General features: G+C 38.7%; 3 protein-coding genes across 6 annotated transcripts in view; 2 read left to right on the top strand and 1 right to left on the bottom strand.

Annotated features, from left to right (window-relative positions):
• The first annotated feature begins 1,203 nt into the window (after positions 1-1,203).
• On the top strand, positions 1,204-2,209 carry defbl2 (defensin, beta-like 2). The gene is given in 4 exon segments (XM_044370858.1): positions 1,204-1,233; positions 1,236-1,314; positions 1,558-1,669; positions 1,813-2,209. Coding segments are annotated over 4 exon segments (243 nt in total). The 3' UTR covers positions 1,835-2,209.
• Positions 2,210-5,620: 3,411 nt separating this feature from the next.
• mepcea (methylphosphate capping enzyme a) lies at positions 5,621-15,274 on the bottom strand. 3 transcript variants are annotated; one of them, XM_044369982.1, is made up of 5 exons: positions 14,685-15,274; positions 12,061-13,934; positions 9,251-9,469; positions 9,036-9,159; positions 5,621-8,939 (listed from the first exon to the last, which is right to left on the bottom strand). In XM_044369982.1, the coding sequence occupies exons 2-5, from the start codon at positions 13,885-13,887 to the stop codon at positions 8,905-8,907; spliced, it is 2,205 nt and encodes a 734-aa protein (XP_044225917.1). In that variant the 5' UTR covers positions 13,888-13,934; positions 14,685-15,274; the 3' UTR covers positions 5,621-8,904. The 3 variants fall into 3 exon arrangements, with proteins under 3 accessions (XP_044225917.1, XP_044225916.1, XP_044225919.1); XM_044369981.1 differs by lacking the exon at positions 14,685-15,274 and adding an exon at positions 14,556-14,678; XM_044369984.1 differs by lacking the exon at positions 14,685-15,274 and adding an exon at positions 14,396-14,483.
• Positions 14,520-22,338, top strand: part of LOC122995046 (serine/threonine-protein kinase PAK 3) — a 44,190-nt gene continuing 36,371 nt past the window's right edge. Inside the window, exons 1-3 of one of the 2 annotated variants that reach the window (XM_044369987.1) lie at positions 14,520-14,590; positions 16,567-16,626; positions 16,754-16,844. The gene's annotated coding sequence lies outside the window, so the exon portion shown is untranslated. Of the gene's footprint in view, positions 14,591-14,957; positions 15,038-16,566; positions 16,627-16,753; positions 16,845-22,338 lie in introns of those variants that run through there. The other variant, XM_044369988.1, reaches the window with a different exon arrangement.

Raw genomic sequence — 22,338 nt, 5'->3', positions numbered from 1 at the left:
TACTGTAAATTGTCATTCATCACTTTCTGTAAGCAAAGAAGTGTTTATATAAAGGAATTTAAAATTTGGGGTCTCAGATAATGGAAACTGTTTCCTGCATTATTGCAGATTAGTGTACGTTTAGCATAAAACTATGAAATAATTATCATCAAGAAAAAAAATGTTTTCTCCTTATCCATACCGATGACATTTTTACAATTTCTAAAAAGAAAACTAACAATATTCCACCAGTCATAAATTTGTAGGAGACACATGTTGCTGCTCGAAAGAGATATTTAGCTTTTTAAATTTGGCATTGTGTTAACTCCCTCGGGCTTTATCCTTAGTTATTCTCTGATTTTATCCAGACCAATGATGGTAAAAAGGGAGGGTTGGAAAAACATTCGGTGGAATGATTAATCACAGATTGGCTAACGGATTGTTCCTCTAAGGCAGTTTGATCTGCAGGTGTGTGTGTGTGTGTAAGAGAGAGAGAGAGAGAGAGAAACAGAATAAACAAGCAAACAAACATCTTTACATAATCACTAGGGGGCATGCTATACAAGTACATGTCTGCGTGTCCATGCCTTGTTTTGTTATTGTTTTGTTAACAATTCCCCCTGCGTCACTGGAGCAGCGTGTTTTGTGCAGTTTGATTGTAGTTTCACAGCATCAGCAATAACACATGAACTACTGCCATATTCAGATGTGGGCAGAGCAGTGGACGAACAGAGGGCAGCCCTGAAAACACAGCAGGGCAGGCAGAATTGTACTGTGTCTAAAACAAACAGATTAGTTAGTACTACACCTGTAATTTTAAACTTTTAGAGAGCTTGTTCTTTTCAGCGAGTCCCTTGTGGTCCATTATTACCCCTCTGTCCAGCCATAGGGGCGTATGTAAGTACAATATTACAGTACTGTCCCTTTCTCATTTAGATTTTTGTGTTGGTCAACAGTACAGAGTATTTATCTTTAAATCAGAGGGGCCTGTTGAATAATACAGTCCCTTTTTTGTACAAAAATGAAAGAAAATGACTGAATGGTTCTTTGTAAAACACCTAAAAGCAATCTCAAATTCTCAAGAAGCTACAGCTGTTTACTAAGCTGAGTAAGCTGATAGTCCTGACCTTCAGCCCTCAGACTCCCATCATTCAGCGATACTTTGTTATTGTGATTTGCACAGAGCACGACGGACTCCTCCCCCGTGGTTGAAATGCTGTATAAATGCAGCATCAGCCTGTCAACAGCAGTGTCTGAAAGCTTATTGGTACCCAGACATGAAGGGACTGAGCTTGGTTCTCCTTGCGCTTCTCCTGATGTTTGCAGTCGGGGAGGGTAAGCAATGGATCCACCCATTTTCTTACTGTGTGAGATGAAATCAAGCAAATCATGATATGGCAGATGCTCAAACGACACTGTGCTCATACTTGGTGTGTTTGTGTGGCTCTGGGGAGAAGAAAAACTAATTTGTAATTTGAATTGTATTTATTGTAATTACAGTTTGTGAAAGGTCAAATTAAGTCAAAATTAAGTGAGGATATGGGAACATATTTGTGATTCTTTTATAATTATCTACAGGCAATGATCCAGAAACGCAGTACTGGACATGCGGGTATAGAGGACTCTGCAGACGCATCTGCCATGCTCAGGAGTACATTGTTGGTCATCATGGTTGCCCTCGAAGATACAGGTAAGCCTGTAAAGATCATAAAGTAGAACTATGCATAACTGTAATATTGGTAGCTTTAAAACAACTCAATGCAATGTGTGCTTCAGGAGAAAAAAGAAAGTCGAGAGAAATTATTGCTTGTACTGAACTGTGCTCATTTTCAGGTGCTGTGCAGTGCGGTCTTAGCACCTGCCAAACATCTGCTGATGCCTGCAAGATGTTACAGCACGAGGGCTGACGTCTTCAGTGCAGGGAGCTGGGATCCTGAGGCTGCATTCTTCTGGATAAACCAATTTGAGAGCTTTGTTCTCAATCAACCCTTCTTGGACTTGTAACATGCAGTGGAGTCTGACAATGAGCACTTTTGCAGTGGACTTCATCTAGTTAGACTCAGCTCATTTACAGCTATTAGGTGTGCAGCTAATCATGTTGCTCACTCTGTTGCCTGAAACTTTGTATGACTGATCCTGTATCTCACATTTAATAAAGATTCATAATTAAGCCTTTGTGAACAGTCAGTTGTACTTTGTGAATGCAGTATTACCAATAAAAGCATGGAAATAAAAGTATTGATGTTTGGTTTGTTGCTGTTTTTAGTTAGACTATTCATCACTATAAGCTTTAATTATATTGTCTCAAATATAATGCAAAGTAATGCTTTAACCTAACATGAAAAAACATAGAAAATACAGACAAGACTTCCATGCGCAGGCCTTCATCTACTTGGCTTGAACTTAGAGAAATAACAGCATGGAAAGCAGTCAGAGTTCCATCAGACTGGAGACAATAACGGCCAAGTGACTGACCCAGATAGCTGTGATGGAATAGAGCTTTTGTGAATGAAGTGTTATGTCTCTTGTCTGTGTTTATGTTATCACACCATTCTGTCTGTCTGGACAACATTGTCTGGAACAGACAGACGTCACAATCCACCAGTCACGATTGCAAAGCAAATTCATTGTCATTTGGTCTGCCTATCTGTGATAGCAAGGTCAAATGTCTTTGCTAGTGAACTCTGGCTTGGTTTTTAGGAGGCAACATGACTGTCAGCTGAAAACAAATTCACTCACCTCAGTTTGAGGTGACACCATTAGTGGACAACAAAATGTCTATCATAATAAATTCATATAAATAAAAACACACATCTGGTAATAAACCAAACAAATGATTCTAATAGTTTGTCATCTATTTGGTTAGTGACTGTTGTATCAGAGTTATTAGAGTGAGGATCTGAAGATGGTTGATGGCTGGCCCGGGCCAGTAGGTGTTAACAGCATGGATGCTATTTGTAAACACGAGCCGCTGTATTGTGCCCCGCATTGTCATCTGGGTTGAATCTTTGTACTATTCAGGCAGAGCAGCGTGACCGAACTACAAAGGGGTAGACCCCCACAAACCTGTTTACATGAGGCTGTCTGTCTTCACAAAGCTGACAGCAACAGCTTAAAACAGTATAATAGTGTAACAGCATACACCTGCACCACTGCAGAGACATCAGGGTTTGAAGATGCTACAGGTTCTTTTTATAAGTTGAAGAACTATTTAACACAATAAATAAAAATAATTCTCTAACATTTCAGACACAGTAAGAGGCTAAGTAATATACTTTATGGCCTGGTTAGGAATGCTTGAAAGACTTAATGTAAAAATATAATGCTGACTTTGATTAGAAATAATTCAATCACAGAGGTAATAACAGCTGAAGAGCCAAAACTTTAACAATGCTGTTAAGTAAACTTGAATATATTTTTGGAAAAAATGAATATTTATCTCTATGAGGCCCATGTTATTTACAGTAAGTGAACATAATAAAATGGCTTCCATGCACCTCACTAGATGGCAGTGTGTAAACAGCCTGACCAAAAAACTCCTTCGACAACTTCCAATTCCTCACCTAGGGAAAAAAAAAAAGTCTGGACCAAGACCGAGCCACTCATTCCCTGGGTCTTGACCAGTCAACCAGACTTTCCAGTTGAGGAGCATCTCTCATGATGCTGCCACCACTAGGCTTCACCATTTGGACGGTGCTATCCATGTCAGGAATAATACCTGGCTTTCATTTGAAGCAGTGCTTCACATTCAAGACAGACTTCAATTTTCGTTTAACCAAACCAGATAATATCTTTCCCTTAGTTTCCTCATTCTCAGGGTTCATTAAGTGCCATTACTGAAGCTCTAGGCAGAGAGTTATAAGCCTTTTACTTTTACAACCATAAAGGCCTGATTGATGGAGAATTGTAGAGACGGTTATCCTTTATGGAAGTTCAACTGAATGGGAATGCAGGGCCTTTTGTCACTTCACTGTATAAGGAAATCAGTTTAAAAACTGTTCCGCTAGTCTGTTCATTCATTGTCTGAGATTGTTTCGACTTCATGGTTTGGTTTATGCTCTGAGATGCATCTCTGGAATCTGTCATACATTTATAAATCATGTCCACTGAATCGATTTTGGTGGACAGTCAATTTGAAGAGAGATCTGATGCCTTTTAGGTCAATTCAGGGTATAACAGCAAAGGGTCTGAAAACATGTATATAAAATACTTATGTAAGCAAATAAAGATTGTGTGCAGACACTCATTGCAAATTAATACATTTTAAAGATCCCCTCAATCCTCCTGCTTTGCTTTTGAATAACAATTTGTTCAGTTACCTCATTAAAATCCTTAAAATGACATCTACTACTTCTGTCACTGAAAATTCCTAAATCTATGAAAATAATTACAGCATTCAGGCTAAGTTACTAACATCTTTACAGATGCTGTGACAAATACAAACACTACTTGTTGCCTGTCAGAGCAGCTACAGTATCAAATACAGGACATGTGAAAGGTAGAAAAATGTGAAAACACAGGCATGATTAATATCACAACTTAACCAATTGCATAATAGAGCTTTATAATTGGTTTACTACCAGTATTTGATATTTAATAGAGCTCATGTTTACTCTTGAAGCATAGTCCATAATGTTATGTCTGCACCTACCACCCCTCCCCCCAAAATACATATCAGTTAAATAAACTTACAAGGTGCTGCATAAGCAAATACTGAACCACTGTATCTGGAACCACTTTTAATCAATTAAAATGTTAAACACAGAGAAACATTCAGATATATTTTGTTGTTCAGAGGCATAAAAATTAAAAGCTTCCCTGACAGAGGGGGTATTTTATTCCAACAGTTTTTCCAGAAAACTGATTTCTAGTTTGTTACATGTAAAACATCAACTTTAACTGCAAAAATGTACTAAACTAGTTTAATTCCCTCAAGTCATATCAGTGCAAATTCAACATGGAGAGGTGAATTATAGCGCTGTTAAAATGTATACGCTCCTTGAGTTTATGCATTTATCGTGCTACAAAAAGATTCACATTTTTGTATAAGACATCCAGTTTAAGACATTGCACTACAGTTATAGAACAATTTGATGTAATGTTAGAAAAGTTCACACTAATGAGAGGCGGGTGCGCAAAGGTAAGTACGACCATTTTTGTCAGGGTGTGTCTCTGACAAATATTTAATCAAAATTTCATTGCTGATGCTGCTCAAATCTTACAGTAAGGTTGTAGCCACAGGTTTCGAATATATTGTACAGTATAGTAGTAGAATAGTTACCATTAAAAACTGCACTAATTCTGCTTTAAAAAAATTTAAAAATTACCTGTGATTTTAGTCAAACCCAGCACAGCTCTTTCTCTCAGCTAACCAAATACTGTTATCACTGAACCTCTTCTTGGAACAGGACTGGTCTTCAAGTAGAAATACAAAATAAGTAAATATAAATACATAAAAATGAATAAAATTTTATAAATGCATTCACTGCTTTGCAGTGCTTTAGCTGCAATGTATCTACTCATATTTACTTGCTGTTTTCTTTGCAACATGAAACCATGGACGCAAAGCTTTAACATTCAAAACACTTTCCTGAATTTCAGACTATCCTACACTTGAATATTGATTCCAATGAGATAGCAGTTTGTTTTTTTTGCTGGCTAAAAGAGCAGAATTACAATTTAAAGGGCAAATATTGCACAAAAGTGTTTTGTTCTCTATTTTAACCTGAATATGAGATCTGAGCATCATAAGTTATGAAATAGCAATGGTAACTGGTATTAAACCATACTGAAATGCGGTCATTATAACTTTTACACACTAACTTTTGTGTATTTCGATTTCATAAAAATCAAAAAAAAAAAAATCAAAAAAAAAAAAAAAAAAAAAATCACAATATCGACTGTGCACAACTTTGTGCAAAACCTCAAGGAGAGTACAAAGATCTTATACAACACCATATATAACAACATGTAAATTCACATCTCCAGCAAAAACATGCTTTAGCTTGGATACCTGGACGTACAAGTCAGGCCTTAGGTTAAAATCTGTCTTCTTTAACATTGGTGGCAAAACACTACAGCACACATTAGTTTAAACAATTTTGCTTCTCAAATAAAATGCTCATTATGCGACCAGCAAGAAGGAAAACTTTACTTAATAATGCAAAAAGCAAAATGCCCTTGGAATTACAGCAGTGGGCTGATCTAAGCCTGAGAATCCGATTGTCTTAGCTTAGGAGAAAGGTGTGATTTGGTGCCATCTGTCTGATGGGCTAACTGAGGTTGAGGCCAATTCACTTTCAATTCGAAATGTAACCTGAAGCTTCATTTTATGGGTTAATCAGTGTTCCACGACTTGTTATAAAAAGTTTGATGGAAAAAGTTTTTTTTTTTTTCTATTTTGAAGAATTTGAAAATGTCTAAAGCACGTCCAAACAAGTCAAATGACAGTGCATTGACACCAACACTCCTTTCAAACTGTTTATAAAAAAAATAAAGAGCTAATCTAACAATCCATGTGCCTGCCAGGAGAGAACAAAGCAAACACATCAGAACATTGCAATGTACATATTCATTTGTTGTTACAGAGCTGGATTAGCAATCCATTTTAGGACAAAAACTCCTGTGACTCACAAATTGGCAGCAAACATCTGAAAACAAGACAAAAAAAAAAAAAAACAACAACTGGAAAATGACAAAAGCAGTTATGAACTTAATATCGACAACAGTAAAACAAAATTTGCAAACTTATTTACATAGATCAGTTATTAAAAATAGAAACATACATCATCCATCTTTTCCATCATCTCCTATCCTAGTATGCCAAAGACTGTTACCTAAAAAAGGAAGATTTCCTGTACCAGCCACTTAGGATGAAGGGTTGTAGATGAGCAGAGCTCAGTGCACACCAATAAAGATACAATCACAAAAGAATGACTACCTGTAACTCATAACTGTTTGTGTCCTCAGTGGGTAAAAGACAAAGATGACGATGGCATATTTGTCAAATTCAAGAGCAAAAGACCCATAAAATATTTTGGCAGTGCTTCAATACAAACAGCATGGTAATATCTAAATTTGGTAAAAAGTCATATGGTTATATTTCAGTCCTTTTAGGAATAATCTATTACTAAAGTTGAGTCATGTGCTAGAAAAGTCCTTAAAATGATTGTGATGCTGTTTGAATTAATGCCTGTCCAGTACTGATGCATATGTCAGATACCATGTTAAAGAGGCTGTAGCAACTCTGTAATAGTAATAATATAGTAATAGGTCCTTTGCCACTTCAATTTTACACTCAATTATATTCTCCGTCACAACCTCAAAGAGGACATCGTAAACAGCATACGGTATAAAAGGTAGAGCTATGGCTTAACTGTCATTAAAAAAAAAGAAAAAGATCACTGCATGCTAAAGATTTAACTTGCAAAATAGTCCTCATGGTCTCTGTGCTGAATTATCTTGAGCTGTGCCAACAGTTGGTTGTCAACATAGCTCAAATGTGCCCCCTACCATTAGCATGGAGCATCAAAAAGGGCTTAAAGAACTCATGAAGTGATTTGTTGCTTCCTAAACTGTTCAAACTATCAAGGAAATTACACACATTTACTAAAGATTTCTAGAAACACTCAAAACAGCCAAAATTGTTTTCTTGAAAATTTAGACATCTGATTTTTCAACTTGGACTCGAGGTTCAGGTTTGAGTTGATGTACTAAGTTCTCTTCCAGATGGTAGTGAGCCTGCTCTGCATATTATAATAATATAATCCAATATTTGATAACTGCATCTCTAAAGATCTGGCTGTCACCAAAAAAAGACAACACCTTGAAAACATCTCAGCTGTGCACTTAAGAGGGTTAACATTCAGTATTTCGCTGGATGTTTGTTGTTTTGAGTCCACATTTGTCATCATGGATCAGTGTCTTTATCACTTATATTTAGTCACTTTTCACTTCATAGGATCATAGGTTTGTGTAATTTAGGAACTTTTCATATTCATTTCAAAGTGTTATACATGTTGGGAGCTCTGTAACAGGTTCAAGTTCATTCAGCTTTAAGGCCTATTTTGCAAAATTATGACAAAACAAACTATATATTAGGGTTGGGAGATGGGGCAAAAACCTCAGCTATTAGTCAGACAATGAATTTAAGGCTAGTGGACTTTATTTGGCCAATTTAAAAATCCCCCAAAATATGTGCATTTATATATCTGCCTTTACAGGATTCGTGGCTGCAGATATTTAACCTCCAAGGGGACAAATTCTTCCATTAGTAACCCGCAATATTTACGGCGCAGGTTATCTCCACAGCATAGAATAAAACCACATGCACTCCAGTGTGGCTTATCAAGACACATCATGTCTGTATATGATCTGTTTGTGATCCAGTGGTGTACTGCAGTTCCGCAGATGTGGTGGCCCACTGGAAAATTCTGCCCAATCAACCGACCCTAATATGTATGATGTATGGTGATATGGTGGCACAGAACACAGTTATAAAAGTAAAGATATATGGACAGAGATATTCAAACACGTTATGGCCGTGCATCAAACTGGGGTGTCATTAGCACTAGGACAGTCCGAGGAAATGATCAGCTGAGCACCTCTTCCACAGTCTGGCCAAACTATGATGTTTGGCTCCAGGTTATACACCAAGTCCTATCTGAGTTCACTCCATACTTTTTCCAATTACTTGTAGTCACAAAGGATTCTGATAGGTGCCTCTTCTTGACCGAGCTCATCTTTACAAAATTAATCCCACTTTTGGTCCCATTCTCCTTTACGAATTTCATCTTCAGCATCTGAAAAGCTGGAGTAACTGTTCAGGATTCAGATGACTCCTTACAGTCCGGGGCAGCTGGCTGGTTTGTATGTATGGTGGCGGTTTAAGCTACTCACATTCAATGATCTTCAAGGCAGAAGCGGTCATTTGTGAAATAAGTAGATTGGCCTCTGAAAACCTGTCATGATGGAAAATAAATGTTGAATATGGCATCAAGATAAAACGGTGAATAACATGTAAAGCATGAATTTGTTATGACAAATGAATGAATTACCTCTTATTGAACACTTGGGGGCCCCAAGGTGCTCAAAACTGGTGAAGCCCACCTCATTTGTAAGGTACGATGAAAACTGGTCAGGTTTGAGACAGATGCTGTGATAATTCCTGCTAATATTATCCTGTCAAGTGAGAGAGAAAACAAATATTTCTTAAGAGTTCAAAAAAAGTCATGGTTTGTATCACAACAGCCCTGTCATCTGAGTTTCTTACAGTCAGCTTCTTCCTCCTCACATAGGACTCCCAGGGCTGTGGCTCCAGGATGAACATGCCTCCAGGACGGAGATGTCTATAGACTCTCTTGAAGAGACGTTTGAGGCCACTGTCCCCCCAGTTCAGGTGAACCCATTTGGTAACGCTCAGGCACAAGATCACGTCGTACTCTGGCCGCTGAGTCACAAGAAGATTATCGTTCTCCAGTACATAATTGGCCTAATGGAGAGACGAAGTGCAGTTAGAAACATGGCATTAACACAACACACTCTGGGCTATGGCTGTAATAAAGTTAAGACCTTTTTTTCTGAAACATAAACACATTAGGAGGGATGTCTAAAGTTGAGAATCCAAGAATCTCATCTGAATGGTGTTCATGTAAATGTCTTAAATGTGGTTTGGGGTCTGCTGGGTAGCAGAGTGGCCCACTGATCTAGAGTTCATAGTTTCACTTTCACATCAGGCAGGTTTCAAGTCAGGAGGGGAAACCAAACAGTTTTAAAACAGTTAAGGGAGGGATTCTTTTCAGGTGCTGGACAGAGGATGCATAAACGTCCACCACACCGAAAGGCTCCCAGTAAGATTTAAAAACGCATCCTATAATTACATATTTTTGAAAAACTAAGAACATTTTGAGTGACTCTGACTCCTTCTCTTATAAAAATTAAACAAATGATCCTCTGATACATGCCGGTAGCAAGACTATGCAACATCCACAAACATGTTGAGGAGAAATACCCGCCAAATTTTACTGCTGCTGTGTGAAACCATTTGACTCACAAATGTTGCAAGATTAATATGAATGCTTAAGTGTTAAAGTGCAAAAAGAGTCATTGATAATCAATTAGTAGATTGCCCAAAAGAAAAAAACATTTTATTAAATCATCTATTTCAAGTCATTTAACAAGTTAAAATACCAAACCTTTAAAATGAGGAGATTTTCTCTTTTTTGGACCTCTGTAAATGAATCCTTGTTGTTCAGACATTGAGGCTGTAATCTGCTCTTTGGGAACTAGCGATGGCCATTTATTTTCTGACATTTTATAGATTAAAAAATTATTAATACTTGCAGCCCTAACAAAGAGGGAATGAATGCAACAGTAGAAAAATCAATGCAGCTATTTTTGGTCATTGTATATGTTATATTTATTATTATAAACTTAGCAATAAGGAGTTGAAACCACTCTCTATATTGAATCAAATATGCGTCCCTACAACTTTCCACATTCTAACGTGATGCCAGGAAAAGAATGTTAAACAAACACTAGACAACCTGACATTTCTCTATAAAATCCATCTCGCATTGTGAAGGCTGAGGGGGCTCAGGCACTCGTCTTGAGGCTTTTCATTGATTTACAGGATAAGCTCTGTGCTGCGCAGCCATTACCTTTAATGCTCATAGCAGGGGAGGAGGCCATTATCGATTTTGTTGAGAAACACTACGATTTATGCATCTAAACAATTCATGTAGCTGCCTACACAAAGCCTGTCAGGCACAAGGTCAGTGGAGTGAAGAAACTTCAATAGAAACTAGAATAAAAAACCCTTGATCAGAAAAGTTTATATTAAAAAAGAAAAGCTGTCAGAATATTTGTCAAAGTCTCAACCAAGGATGGAACGTTACAGGCCGATGCCATTTGAAATGCTTCCACGTCACAGCATCAATCTGATGGTAAGGACAAACTGGTTCCTCTTTGTTGCTTCCATCTTTCAGTTCAAACCACCACTGGCAGCTTCAGAGAATAGTGAACCTTGGGTTGGAGAAACCCACACCGAGGTGCACAACACACACAAAAACGTAAGTGTGGGCAAACAAGTGGTAATTATTCCCTCCATATTCACAGTTTGAGTCATTGACGATAACCTGAACAGAAAATGAAATTGGTGCAGAAGCTTCCTCATTACAGGATGCAACAAGATTCTGGCAAACATGATTGCTTTATAGATTATTTAATAACCTGTAGGAGGGGAAAAACCCCGGTGGTTTTTACTAATGGAGTATCTTTTGTAAGACTAGAAAACAAGAATTTAATTAAAATATATATTTAAAAAAAAAAAAAAAAAAAGGTATAGTATGAATTTGTCAAGGTTTCCATAGATTTCCTAATGGATCTCAAAATTCCTAAAGTTGTTGAAACTTTTCAACAATGCATCCAATCATCAAACTTAAAAAAAAAAATGCCTAAAAGATCCTCCTGTTTGATCCATCCACCTTTGGAAGTGTACAACTACAACTAAAGCTTACTGAGAAAAATTTGAGATCTATAACAACCTAATAAATCAATACAAACTCAATTTTAATGTCAATTTATACTTACAATTTTAGCTTTGCATGCAGCTCAAAGCTACTAGCCATTTTTCAGCACAAAGTAAATACATTATGTATATACAGATAAGCTGCATGCATGGTGCACCCTACAGGGGATAATGACACCGGCTGTGAGGTGACAGTGCTATACCCAGTTTAGAAGCAGAACATCATTATTCATCATCATGTTCCAGGGAGAGGAAGTGGATGCACTAAATTATATCAAGTCCTCCTGTGAAGTCAATCAGTCCTAAAGAGTCCTAAAGAGAGAACACGCAGCATTTCCCTTCATCTTTTTGGGTGTGTTTTAAAATGTTTGACAGTGGATAAGGGTTTCTTTACATCATGCTTTTGCCGTAGTCTTAATGAACATAAATAAACTGGCAGTGCCTATTGTGAAATAATAAATATGTCCTGACCTTCATCTAGGTTTCCGGGATGCAATTACATGGCAATCTCATACTCTCTCCACCAAATTCTCACACAGAGAATGCTGTCTTACCTTGACAAAGGACACATTTGAGGGGAACTCCCCGGGCCGCGTGCTGGATGTTTCTGTTAGTGGAGGTGCAGCGATGGGCCCCCTTGAGATCCGCAGGGACACAGGAAAAGAGCAGCTCACAGAGTGGTCAGCAGGGGGTGAATCACCATCTTCCTGCGCCATTTCCTCTGTTTTGCTGTCCAGCCTCTGGGTCCCTGCCTCATCTGTGTGACAGGAGTCATTGTCATTTACAGCCTCTGCAGGGCCACTTTCTCCTTTCACTGGTTTCCCATTTTCATCCCTGCTCTCGGCTTCATTGTGCTTCTTTTCACTGCCTGTGTGACTCGCTTTTCCGTTCCTCTCCTCGTCCTGTTCAGTGCTCTTTTTCTCCTGCGTTGCACGTCTGGCCTCTTGGGTCTGCAGCTCTGAGAGATAATGTCTGATGTTCTTACGGGCTGCATGTACCAGACCACTGTCAATGTCCAGACCCAATATGCGTGCAGGTCTTAGCATTTTGGCAATATAGAGCGTTAGGTGGCCTGAGTTGCAACCCAAATCCAGCACGTCTTTACCTTCAAACCATTCTGGACGAAGCACACGTACCCGTGGGTCTTCACTTGCTCCTGGGTTGCGGTAGCCATAATACTTGTTATAGTTCCCATACTGGAACTTCTTCTTCTGTTGGTCCTTCGCCTGGTTGTAGGTCTGCTGGTGCTGACGACCTCCTGACCCAGATTTGGGCCCACTCCTTGGTGTGTGGAAGGACTGAGAATTCCTTGGTGCCCCTGTAGTACCACAACACTTCTCTCCAGATGCTGACTTCCCTATGGGGGTGGAATGAGTCACTGGAGTCTCCATTTTGCCAGAGTTGCGCCTTCGCTTGCGTCTGCTTGTGTGCTGGTTTGGTCCCCCTGATGTGGAGAGAACTGAATCGTCCATAGACGCAGATGTCATCTCCTCCTTGCAGCTGGCTGAGTTGTCAGCTGAGTGTTCATGGGAATCCCCTGTGATACTGGAGAAACTGTCTGACTCTTTGGAGACATCTAGTGCAGAGCATGATGCAAACATACCTGGAATTGGCGTGGAGGCGCCAGTTTTAACCTCACTTTTTCCTGATTCTGAGAGGTTGATCTGTGTGGTTGAAATCCCGCCACCACCACCTCCTCCTCCTCCTCCTCCTCCTCCTCCGTGGTGTCTGTTGCGGTGTCTCTTCCTCCCACCGCTCTTGTAGGGGGACACCAGAAAGCTGCTGTCTGCTATCCCACTGTTCAGGTTCAGTGGATCTGTGATGTCTCTGGGGATGAGGATCTCCACGGGGTCTCGACTTTTTGCTGGCAGCGGGGAGGATTTGGGCGTCTCTGCATTCAGAGCCTTGTTGACCTCCTCATCCAGCAGACTGTTGAGATTCAGTGGGTCAAAAATGTTCCCACCCAAGAGGAAGTTGGTGGGCAGGACGGAGTCACTCTCGGAGTTGGCCCTTCGTCTCCTCTTGCCAAATGTTGGATGCTTGAAACTAGAATTGGATGTGTTGCGGCGCTTTGTTACTTTCGTTTGCTGCTGTTGTTTGGAATGATGAAAGCTGTTTCTGCGGTTGATGTTATTCTCATTCGCTCTGGCACTCTGTCCAGCATTCTCTGACTGGGTGAGAGTGTCAGTGGTGCTGGTGTGTTTTGGTGAGGCTGTAGTGCCCGGGACAGGACAAGCAGCTGCTAAGTCAGGGGTGGCTGCGGTACCCTCCATCATTACAGATATATTACTGTAACTTCCAGTACATTCAGAGAGCTGCAGAGATGAAGGTGAGCTGGCCTGCGGACTACCGGTTTTTACTTTATCTTCGTCAACAGACATCTTGGTTGGTTTCTGGAGCTGATGCAGACATGGAAATTTTTCTGGATCTGAAAGTCACACAAAACATGTTAAATGTAAAAATAAAAGAAAAAGAGAGAGACATTACCTCTTGAATAGTATAAATAATTTCAAGTATGTTGAACCATGTTACTTTCAATGAGGCTCCCTATATTGCTGCAATCACACACACACTCTAAATTGCCAAGTATAGTCACTCATACCAGCCTGTCTATGTTGGCAAACACTACTTCAGTACAACTCTGGGGTTCTTAAACTTAAGTCCAGGGACCTGCACCTCAAAAAATAAAGGTCAGTTTAATTTCACTTCATGCAATCACTTCACATTTGCAAAAGAGGATGTACAAGGTAACCATTTACTTTCTTATCCTGGCATACTCTTACAGTAATAACAAAAGTCTCCCTTGTACTTGCAGGGTCCCTGGGACTAAACCATTGTCAAATTGAGGATCTGACAACTGAGGCGTGCCTATGCAGGGGGGTTACTGACCTGAAAAGTTTGTGGGTCCCCGTGTTGGGACAGTTATCTAGTTAGTTAGCAAGCTAGCTCCTAGCTTGTGTCTCGCGGGCCAGAAGACTGAAACGTCGAGTACACGTTCAGCGTCACTCCGGCCAAAAAAAAAAAAAAGCGTTAACGTTCAAGTACCCACCTCGATATGCTGCTGCCTGAACCCCCCTGTGAACCGTGAGTCTCATTTATCACAGTGATACTATCTACCAGATGGCCACCTATTAGCGTACAGTCAACAGTGTAGTCACCATCAAAATAACAGTCTCACCTCCCAGCTCTCCCCGCCTCCGGCCGGACTGTCACTACCCAGCACTCTCCCGACTCGAGCTAACGTTAGCGTGGCTAGCACACAAGTGTCCGTGCATCAATACAACGGTGGCAAGGAGCACAAACACACACGTAAACACAGCTTCCGTGCTAGTCCGCCCGCTATATAGGCTCCTCTGCCCTCCAAACTAGCCCTGACGACTTCTTCAGTCAACTCCTAGTCACCCAGCGTCAGGCAGGTTGGTGAATAAATTATTCCATTTGCTGATAGAGTCGGCATGGCGGCGCATCCGGGCTCCGAGCTGTAGCCCAAGATGACTGGGGCGGAGATCTCTGACTGGAGTGGGCAGAGCGGTGAGGAGCGCTCCGTCTTTATAATGAGCCTCTGATCCTCAGCTGGTTCATTTCAGGGCTGGAAGTGTTTATTGTTGATGAACATTTATGTTGTTTTGGAAACATGTACAAACATGTTTGGAATACCAGAAGATAACTCTAAACTGAATTACTACCTATAAATTATAAATCCTTTCATTTTATTGGCTAAATACCATCTTCATAAGAGCAGATATAAACAAGTAAAAAGCCAAACTTCTTGGTTTTCTCAAAGGAGGTCAAACAGTACATTGATTCATTGATTCCTCTATTCCAAAGGTTGTAAAAACTATGAATGCCTGTTTTTTTTTTTTGCTTAAAATCTTCATATGAACTGTAACTCCCCCTAGCTCAGAGTTTGTTTTTGTTTGTTTTGTTTTGTTTTTTATTCTTCTTCTGCAAATTGTAAGATGAATGTTTTGGTATTCTGTATACGATCATTTTGTTGGACGAGGAAATTGTAACTGATTATTTTATGTCAATAAAGTAGAAGAAGAGTTTCCTTTTTGATGAATCTGTAGTTCAGTTTTTAAATGTCAGAGAGGAGTGAAAAATGGCCATCATTCTCAGAGCACATAGGAATGTCAAATAATCTGTTTTGTCTGTACAACAGTCCAAACTTACAATGTTACAGATCTCCAAGTTTGGTTAGCCATGGGCAGGTAATTAATCACCAACTATTTTTAAAATGATAAAGCATTTTGAGTAATTTTTTTAAAGAAAAAATGCTAAAATTCTCTGTTTCCAGCTTCTTAAATGTGAATACTAGCATACAAGTATAGTAATCCTAATATCTTTGAGTTTCGGACTGTTGGTTGGTTGCATCTTGGGCTTTGGGAAACTGTTATCAACATTTTAAAGACAAAAAATTGATCAATCAAGAAAATAACTGACAGAATAATGATTATTTATTACTAGATAAATTACCTATCCGATTCATCAGTTTTCAAAACTGATGATTGATTGATTATGTCAATTAATTGTATATCCATCGATTAATCGAATAATCATTTCAACCAAAGTTGACATCACATTCTAATTCTAATGTTATAGTAAGTAGGCTATATAAAGTGGTTAATATATTTCCAACATTTCATTAACACAAGTTTAAACACACAAAAAAGTAAGTTTTCACTGTAACACATTACCATTATTATCAGGGAAAATTTCTCCTGAATATTCTTATATACTATATTGTAAGACCTCCTTGTCTGCAGCTCCTTCTCACACCTTTAAAAAGAAGGCTTTTTCATCATATATACCGATTTGAAAATATTTCAGTACTTCAATTATTTAACAAACATGAAAGTTCCTATTCCACAACAATTGTCATCTCTTGTCTTTATTAATAAATGCAATGTGCAGAAATTGAACTAAGCACTAGACTTTTATATTTTAGAGTGCATTTCTAGCAGCCATAACACAATGAAATGATAGCAGCCTCTTGCAGTTTTGACATTAAGGAGACTTAATCCCAAAATGTGTCTTTTGTTTGTCTTCTCTCTGCACAGGTGGAGGAGAGATTTATGTAATATGAGGGTGTAAAATGTGAACTCAACTTCAAGCTCATGGTAAGGTTGTTAACAAAACATTGCTAGAATATAACAAACCTAACTGTTGGTGCTCTGAATTTGAAAGTCTTGGAAACTGCTATGTCAGTTTTAAACTCAGACATCTTGGTTATTTTGTTCACCACAGCCACAGCCATGGCTACAATCCACAGACCAGTTGTTGGTGCTTTGGTTTTGATGACACCATCGCAGTCAACTCCAAGGTCACAATTTTCAAGGTAAGCTTCTCCAACCCATCATTGCCTCCCTTACCAGTGTCTAGAGTAAGCCTGAAAGTGGCTCTCTGGATGTGAACCAAAGGGATATTTTGCAGAGGTGACAGGTGGTATCTTGGCTGACAGGGTTTGGTAAAGACACATGGTCAGTGCTGCTGAAACCAGATAAAGTATCTATGAATCAGAGCCTTGGTTTTACTGCACTTTGACTCACCTGTCATCTGCTGCTGCCTTGTAAAATACCATAAATGCTGTTTATGATCGTATAGTAAAACAGAATAAGATCACAAAAGAGTAGCATTGATAAGCATCACTGTTTCTGGAGTCCATGCAAACTACTTGGAGGGGAACTTGGAGGCAAGTTCCTATGACATTTCCCATTATACTGCATGAAGAGGACATGCTTTGTTTAATTAGTTTCATGCTAACAATCAGCTTTATATCAAGCTCAGTTCTATCAAGTTAAGATATCAGTATACTCAAAGTATTTCAGATAATCAATGTCTATAGAGATGCATCAAATATTCATGTGACTTTGTTCACCATTTTTTCAGTCAGTGTAGTTTAGTGTCAGATAAAGTTTTACAAGGAAGAGAACTGTTGAAGGTCTGCAAATAATCCCTGTGGTGTGAAGATTTATAGTTGCAATTTAGTTACGTCAGAATGCACACACAGCCGGGCGCAGACCAGTGTCAGCTTCAATACAGGTTAAAATTTAAACACATTGCACAACGCTGCCGTGCTTTGCACCTCGGAACATTTTCAGCTTTTTTTTTCTGCTTCATCATGGTGAAAACAATTCTGATGAGGGAATAACTAGTTAAAGTATGACATCAGGGTATCATGATGAATGCAACAAAGCCAAAAACATTTAGGGAGTAAAGCATAGTACGATGGACAAGAGTGTGCAACATTTCATTTTGATGAACTAGTTTAGTTTTGTTATAATACAATGTTTGCTTCTTAAATGGATACAGTTCAAAGTAGAATATACTGATTTGCAGAAAATATTTTGAATGAAGATTTTGAATATACTAAAGGTTTAGAGCATTTGATTCACAAAGAACACATCTGAAAAGTTTGAATGTCTTCTAAAGTCCTTCCATTTCTGCAAACATGTGACCCACACACTCCAATTCAAAATATAAAATTGCATGGCTTTTACCTAGTTTTCCAAAGCAGTAGCATGTACAGCAGTGTTTCCTGTATTTCTCAAAGTGGAGCTTAGCACAAGGAAAGAGATCATGGAGGGACATTAGCCTAATCCTTGTTCTTGTGTCCATACAGCATTCCATCCTTAGCAGGTGTGTAAAATCCCTGCTGTCCTGAGCATGCTGCATACAGCTTGAACAATTTAGCTAAAACACAAAAGCTTAGATTCAAAATGACCTGTTAGTGCCATGCCTGTCACAGTTTTGCACTTGCAAAATGTGTAAAAAAAATATATATTTTGTATAAAAAGATTTTTTTTGAGATTTTCTGTTTGAAGTTTTGAAGTTTTACTCAATGTTCCTCAGTCAGTGACTAGTGCTGTCACAGCCACACAGTAATTATGTAAAGATATAATGTTGAAGGTGCTCAGGACCAGGAGGGAGTCTGGATTTACTGGAGAGTTTAGCTGTCCTTCAAATCACCACTAGAGGGAGACAGAATGTGAGCTGTAAAACAGTTTGTTGTACAAAAAAGAAACATCCCCCCAACCTCTTCCTATGTGTAATGTATTATAGTGGTAATAATGATTTCATCGTTGTATTGCTGCAAATTTGAACTTGAAATGCAGTTCAGATGGCCCAATAAGTTGATTTATTTCTGAATAGAAGAGATAAAGGAGTATTTTTTGGTGCTCTGGCTTTCCCCAAATTATCAGTGTTAGCTCAGAGACATTTAATGAAATTTGAAAATAGCTTTACTAGAAACATTCTGGAAAATCCAAAGTTATTTTGTAGCTTCTGCTTGATATTCTTGCTATTTTAACAGCAATCATATTTATTCCCAAACAATAATGTATATAATAATAAATACTCTAGCAGCTTTAACTCCATCTTTTGCTGACAAAAAATCCTGGCCAGCTGCAGATTTCTATTAAAAAAAACAACACCATGAAAACCCAGTGTGTATATTTACTTAAATGTGAGATTATGCAGATTTAACATCATAACATTTTACTGATTTAGCCACCTGCTGGCATTTAAGCTTAGGAATATAATTAAATAAAAAAGAGCCATCATATGACCTCTTACTTAATACTGCTGACATCTCTAAACACTGGATGAACTGCAGCCACACACATAAGAAACATACATAAGAAATACATGTTTCAAATATTTAGTTTTCACCTATAATGTACTAAAAAGAGTTTCGAGTCAGTTAGTCTTTGAAGCTAATATGGCACATGCAAAATGAAGTTTCTTAAATAAGTGATGAACGTGAACTCTTAAATATGGATAAGAAAAACTGTGCATTTTTTATGCAACTGTAGATAGCACTTTTTTTCAAATGGGATCCTCACACTTGATATTCTCTGCCTTTGAGCTGACAGCGTGCTCCTAATTGGGTTTCAAATCAGCGCCACAGACTCTGTTGGGTAAATGAGTCACCCCCTCTCTAATCTCTATAGAGGAAGAAAATAGGAGCGAGGGTACCTGTTCCCCCGCCTCTGTCCCTCTCTTTTCTCATGTTAATGGGGGTGCGGTCCTCGATCCCGGGCACCATCTGCCCTTCCTCAGGGTTTGGGCCCCAAGCACTCCAGACGTGCCCCATTGTTTGTGTGTGTCCAAGCAGAAAGTGGTGAGTACACATGGTTCTTGTGGCCCAAAAGGCTCCTGCATCAAGAGCACGAGCCTGCTGTTCATTAGCCTACATGTGACAGAGGGAGGGGGCTGCTCGCGTGCCCTGTGTGCAGCAACATCAGGGCGATTTTTGTTCTGCTGGGAGTCCTGTTCAGATTTTATGTGTGATGTCATTCTAAGTAACCGTTGGCTGAGGGATGATACAACAGGTCGACATGTTCTTTCAAGTGTATTTTTCATGAGTTTATCAGCGATATCATACTTCAGATTATCTTTGAACTGATCTGTTGTGCTCTGAAAGTAAGGATGCATAATTCAAGTTTTGTAAAAAAAAAAAAATATAGTAATAATGTGTGGTGGACAGGTGGACAAACACATGAATAGCCTTTAGACAGTAATGATTCAAATATAATGTATTCAAATAAGAATGTACTACTGTCCCTGTTTTATCATCACTTTTTACTTGAATTTAACTGCACATCACAAACATAAAATGCATAAAGCTTATGAAAATTAAAAAACAGTAATAAGACAATAAGTTCTGTTTATACTCATTATCCACTAAGAAATTTTCAGAATCTACATCCTTCATACACTGAACCTAGGGTGAGTGCAGTGCCCTCCTTGAGCTAATTAGCACATTTTTGGCGACATGCATCTTTCCCACTGAGCTCAGTCAAAACTGAGTGTCTGAGATGTGATGGACGAATGAACTGAAGGATGGAGACCAAAGTATAACTGCCCTTTCTCAGTATTAATATTGTGGGTGATGATAAAATGATGGATCAAAATGTCATTTACAATCTTGGGAGGAATAATTACAAATGTGCCACGATAACCTTTTGATGGAATTAATTTGATTACAAACCAAGTTATTCTGCAGAAACCGAAAAAAAAACAAGGTATTGATAAAATCAACGTTAAATTAGATAAATCAGGTTACAAATATGCTCCCTAAGACCTGTAGAGAGCATGCTGTTGGTTAAATAAAACACAACATTTTTTGAATTTTAATAACTGAAGAGAAAGGTGTTCTGATTAGACGTCACAGTAGCCCACAAGGACATTCTTGGGTGAAAATGCCTCCTCATTAAAAATTCATGAAAATTTGTCTTGTGGACATGGGCACTCAAGGGAAAAAGATACTAGCTGCTAACCAAATATGAAATATCAGTCTGCTTTAACTCTGTATTTGACTATATGCTTTTTTGTTTTTTATTTATTTATCTGTAATTGAGCAACAAAGGTGTGTGCACAATTTCTTACCCATTTATGAGTCCTCATGTGACCTGACAAGGTAACCCACCAGTTACCCGACACAACACCGACAACAGATTATGACTCTCCATCGGGTTTGCCCTCCTCATTTTCAAAGCTACATGCTGCTGGCTGCATTGAGATTAGTTATTGAACTGTCCAAGCAAAGGGAAACAAGGCCGCTTCAGAGGCACAGCACACAATAAGCCAGCTGTCAGTGGGAGGGGCTTGTTCAGACCACTGTTGTCATGGATAGGACTTTTGTGTTGTGTTGGCCTCACAGAGCTGATAGGTGATCCTGTGTGAGGCCGCCATGCACTGATTAATATTGACACAAGGCTTTGATTGAGGACAGGCAAGTGAGCAGAGTTAAAGAGGGCAGCGGGGTATATCCAACTCAGAAATGTCAGCAAAGGTGCAGTGAATATGGATACATTGTGAATATCTATAAGGGAAGGCAGTGTGCGAAATGTGTGCAAGCAACACTGTTGCATATTGACATGGTGATAAGGTTAATAGATGTAAAGAAAACTACAGGGTAACCTAATTTAGCATAATCAAGATAAGAAAATACTGGATTTTTTTGTGACATTGCACTAAAAATAAAATATTTTTGTGCCCTACATTTTGTGTTAATGCTGCCTTTGCTGCTGACCACTGGCAGCCTTTTGATAATACTTGTATAACAACTGAATAATAACTGACCTTTATAAGCGTGCACATTAAACCCCTCTCTCTAATCCCTAGAGGCTACTCATTTGCCTCCTCACCCCTGTTTTACATTCAAAGGTGCGTCTCTGAGCGAGCATCTTCTCGGCAGCATCAGAGCTGATGTCCTTGCCGAGTGTTTGAAATTATGTGAGTTCACACTATTACACTGAATGAAAAACCTGTGTTGTTAGTCTTTACTAACAGGTTGTTACGTTGAATGATTCTAGACAATCAGTCATAAGCCTTTACTGTATGCTTACTGGCTTGTCTGACATCTTTCAACTGGATAAACAGCTCTACATAATTTAAGACCAATAAGCAATTCATAAGATGGCACAGTGGCCTTTAGGCAGGTCATTTTATGTTTGATTTACTTTTTAGTCACAAAATCTAGCTAACCGCATTGACTGTTACACGCTAAACCATTTAAAATGAATTAAAACATTAATATTTATCAGAATAGAATAGGTAGTACTGCCAATGGCTGACATAGTTTCTGTTTTAAATGTGTATTGCTAACACCAAACAGTCTGAAGTAATTTAAAATCTAAGATAATTTAAGTGTAAGATGGATTTGTATATTGTAGATTCCACTGTCATACAAATGTCATAATAAAAATCCCCAAATCCCTCTTAAGAACGGATTTACCAGACTGTGTTACAATCCAGAGGTTATAGTACTGTGTGTTAAATGGCAAAAGTTCCAGTGTAATGGTCGAAAATCTAGCCAAATGTCCAAC

This window comes from Thunnus albacares, chromosome 13, assembly GCF_914725855.1.
Source record: "Thunnus albacares chromosome 13, fThuAlb1.1, whole genome shotgun sequence".
Classification (NCBI taxonomy): Eukaryota; Metazoa; Chordata; class Actinopteri; order Scombriformes; family Scombridae; genus Thunnus; species Thunnus albacares.
Note: the sequence above shows the minus strand (reverse complement) of the source record. Positions and strands in the feature narration are given on the sequence as shown.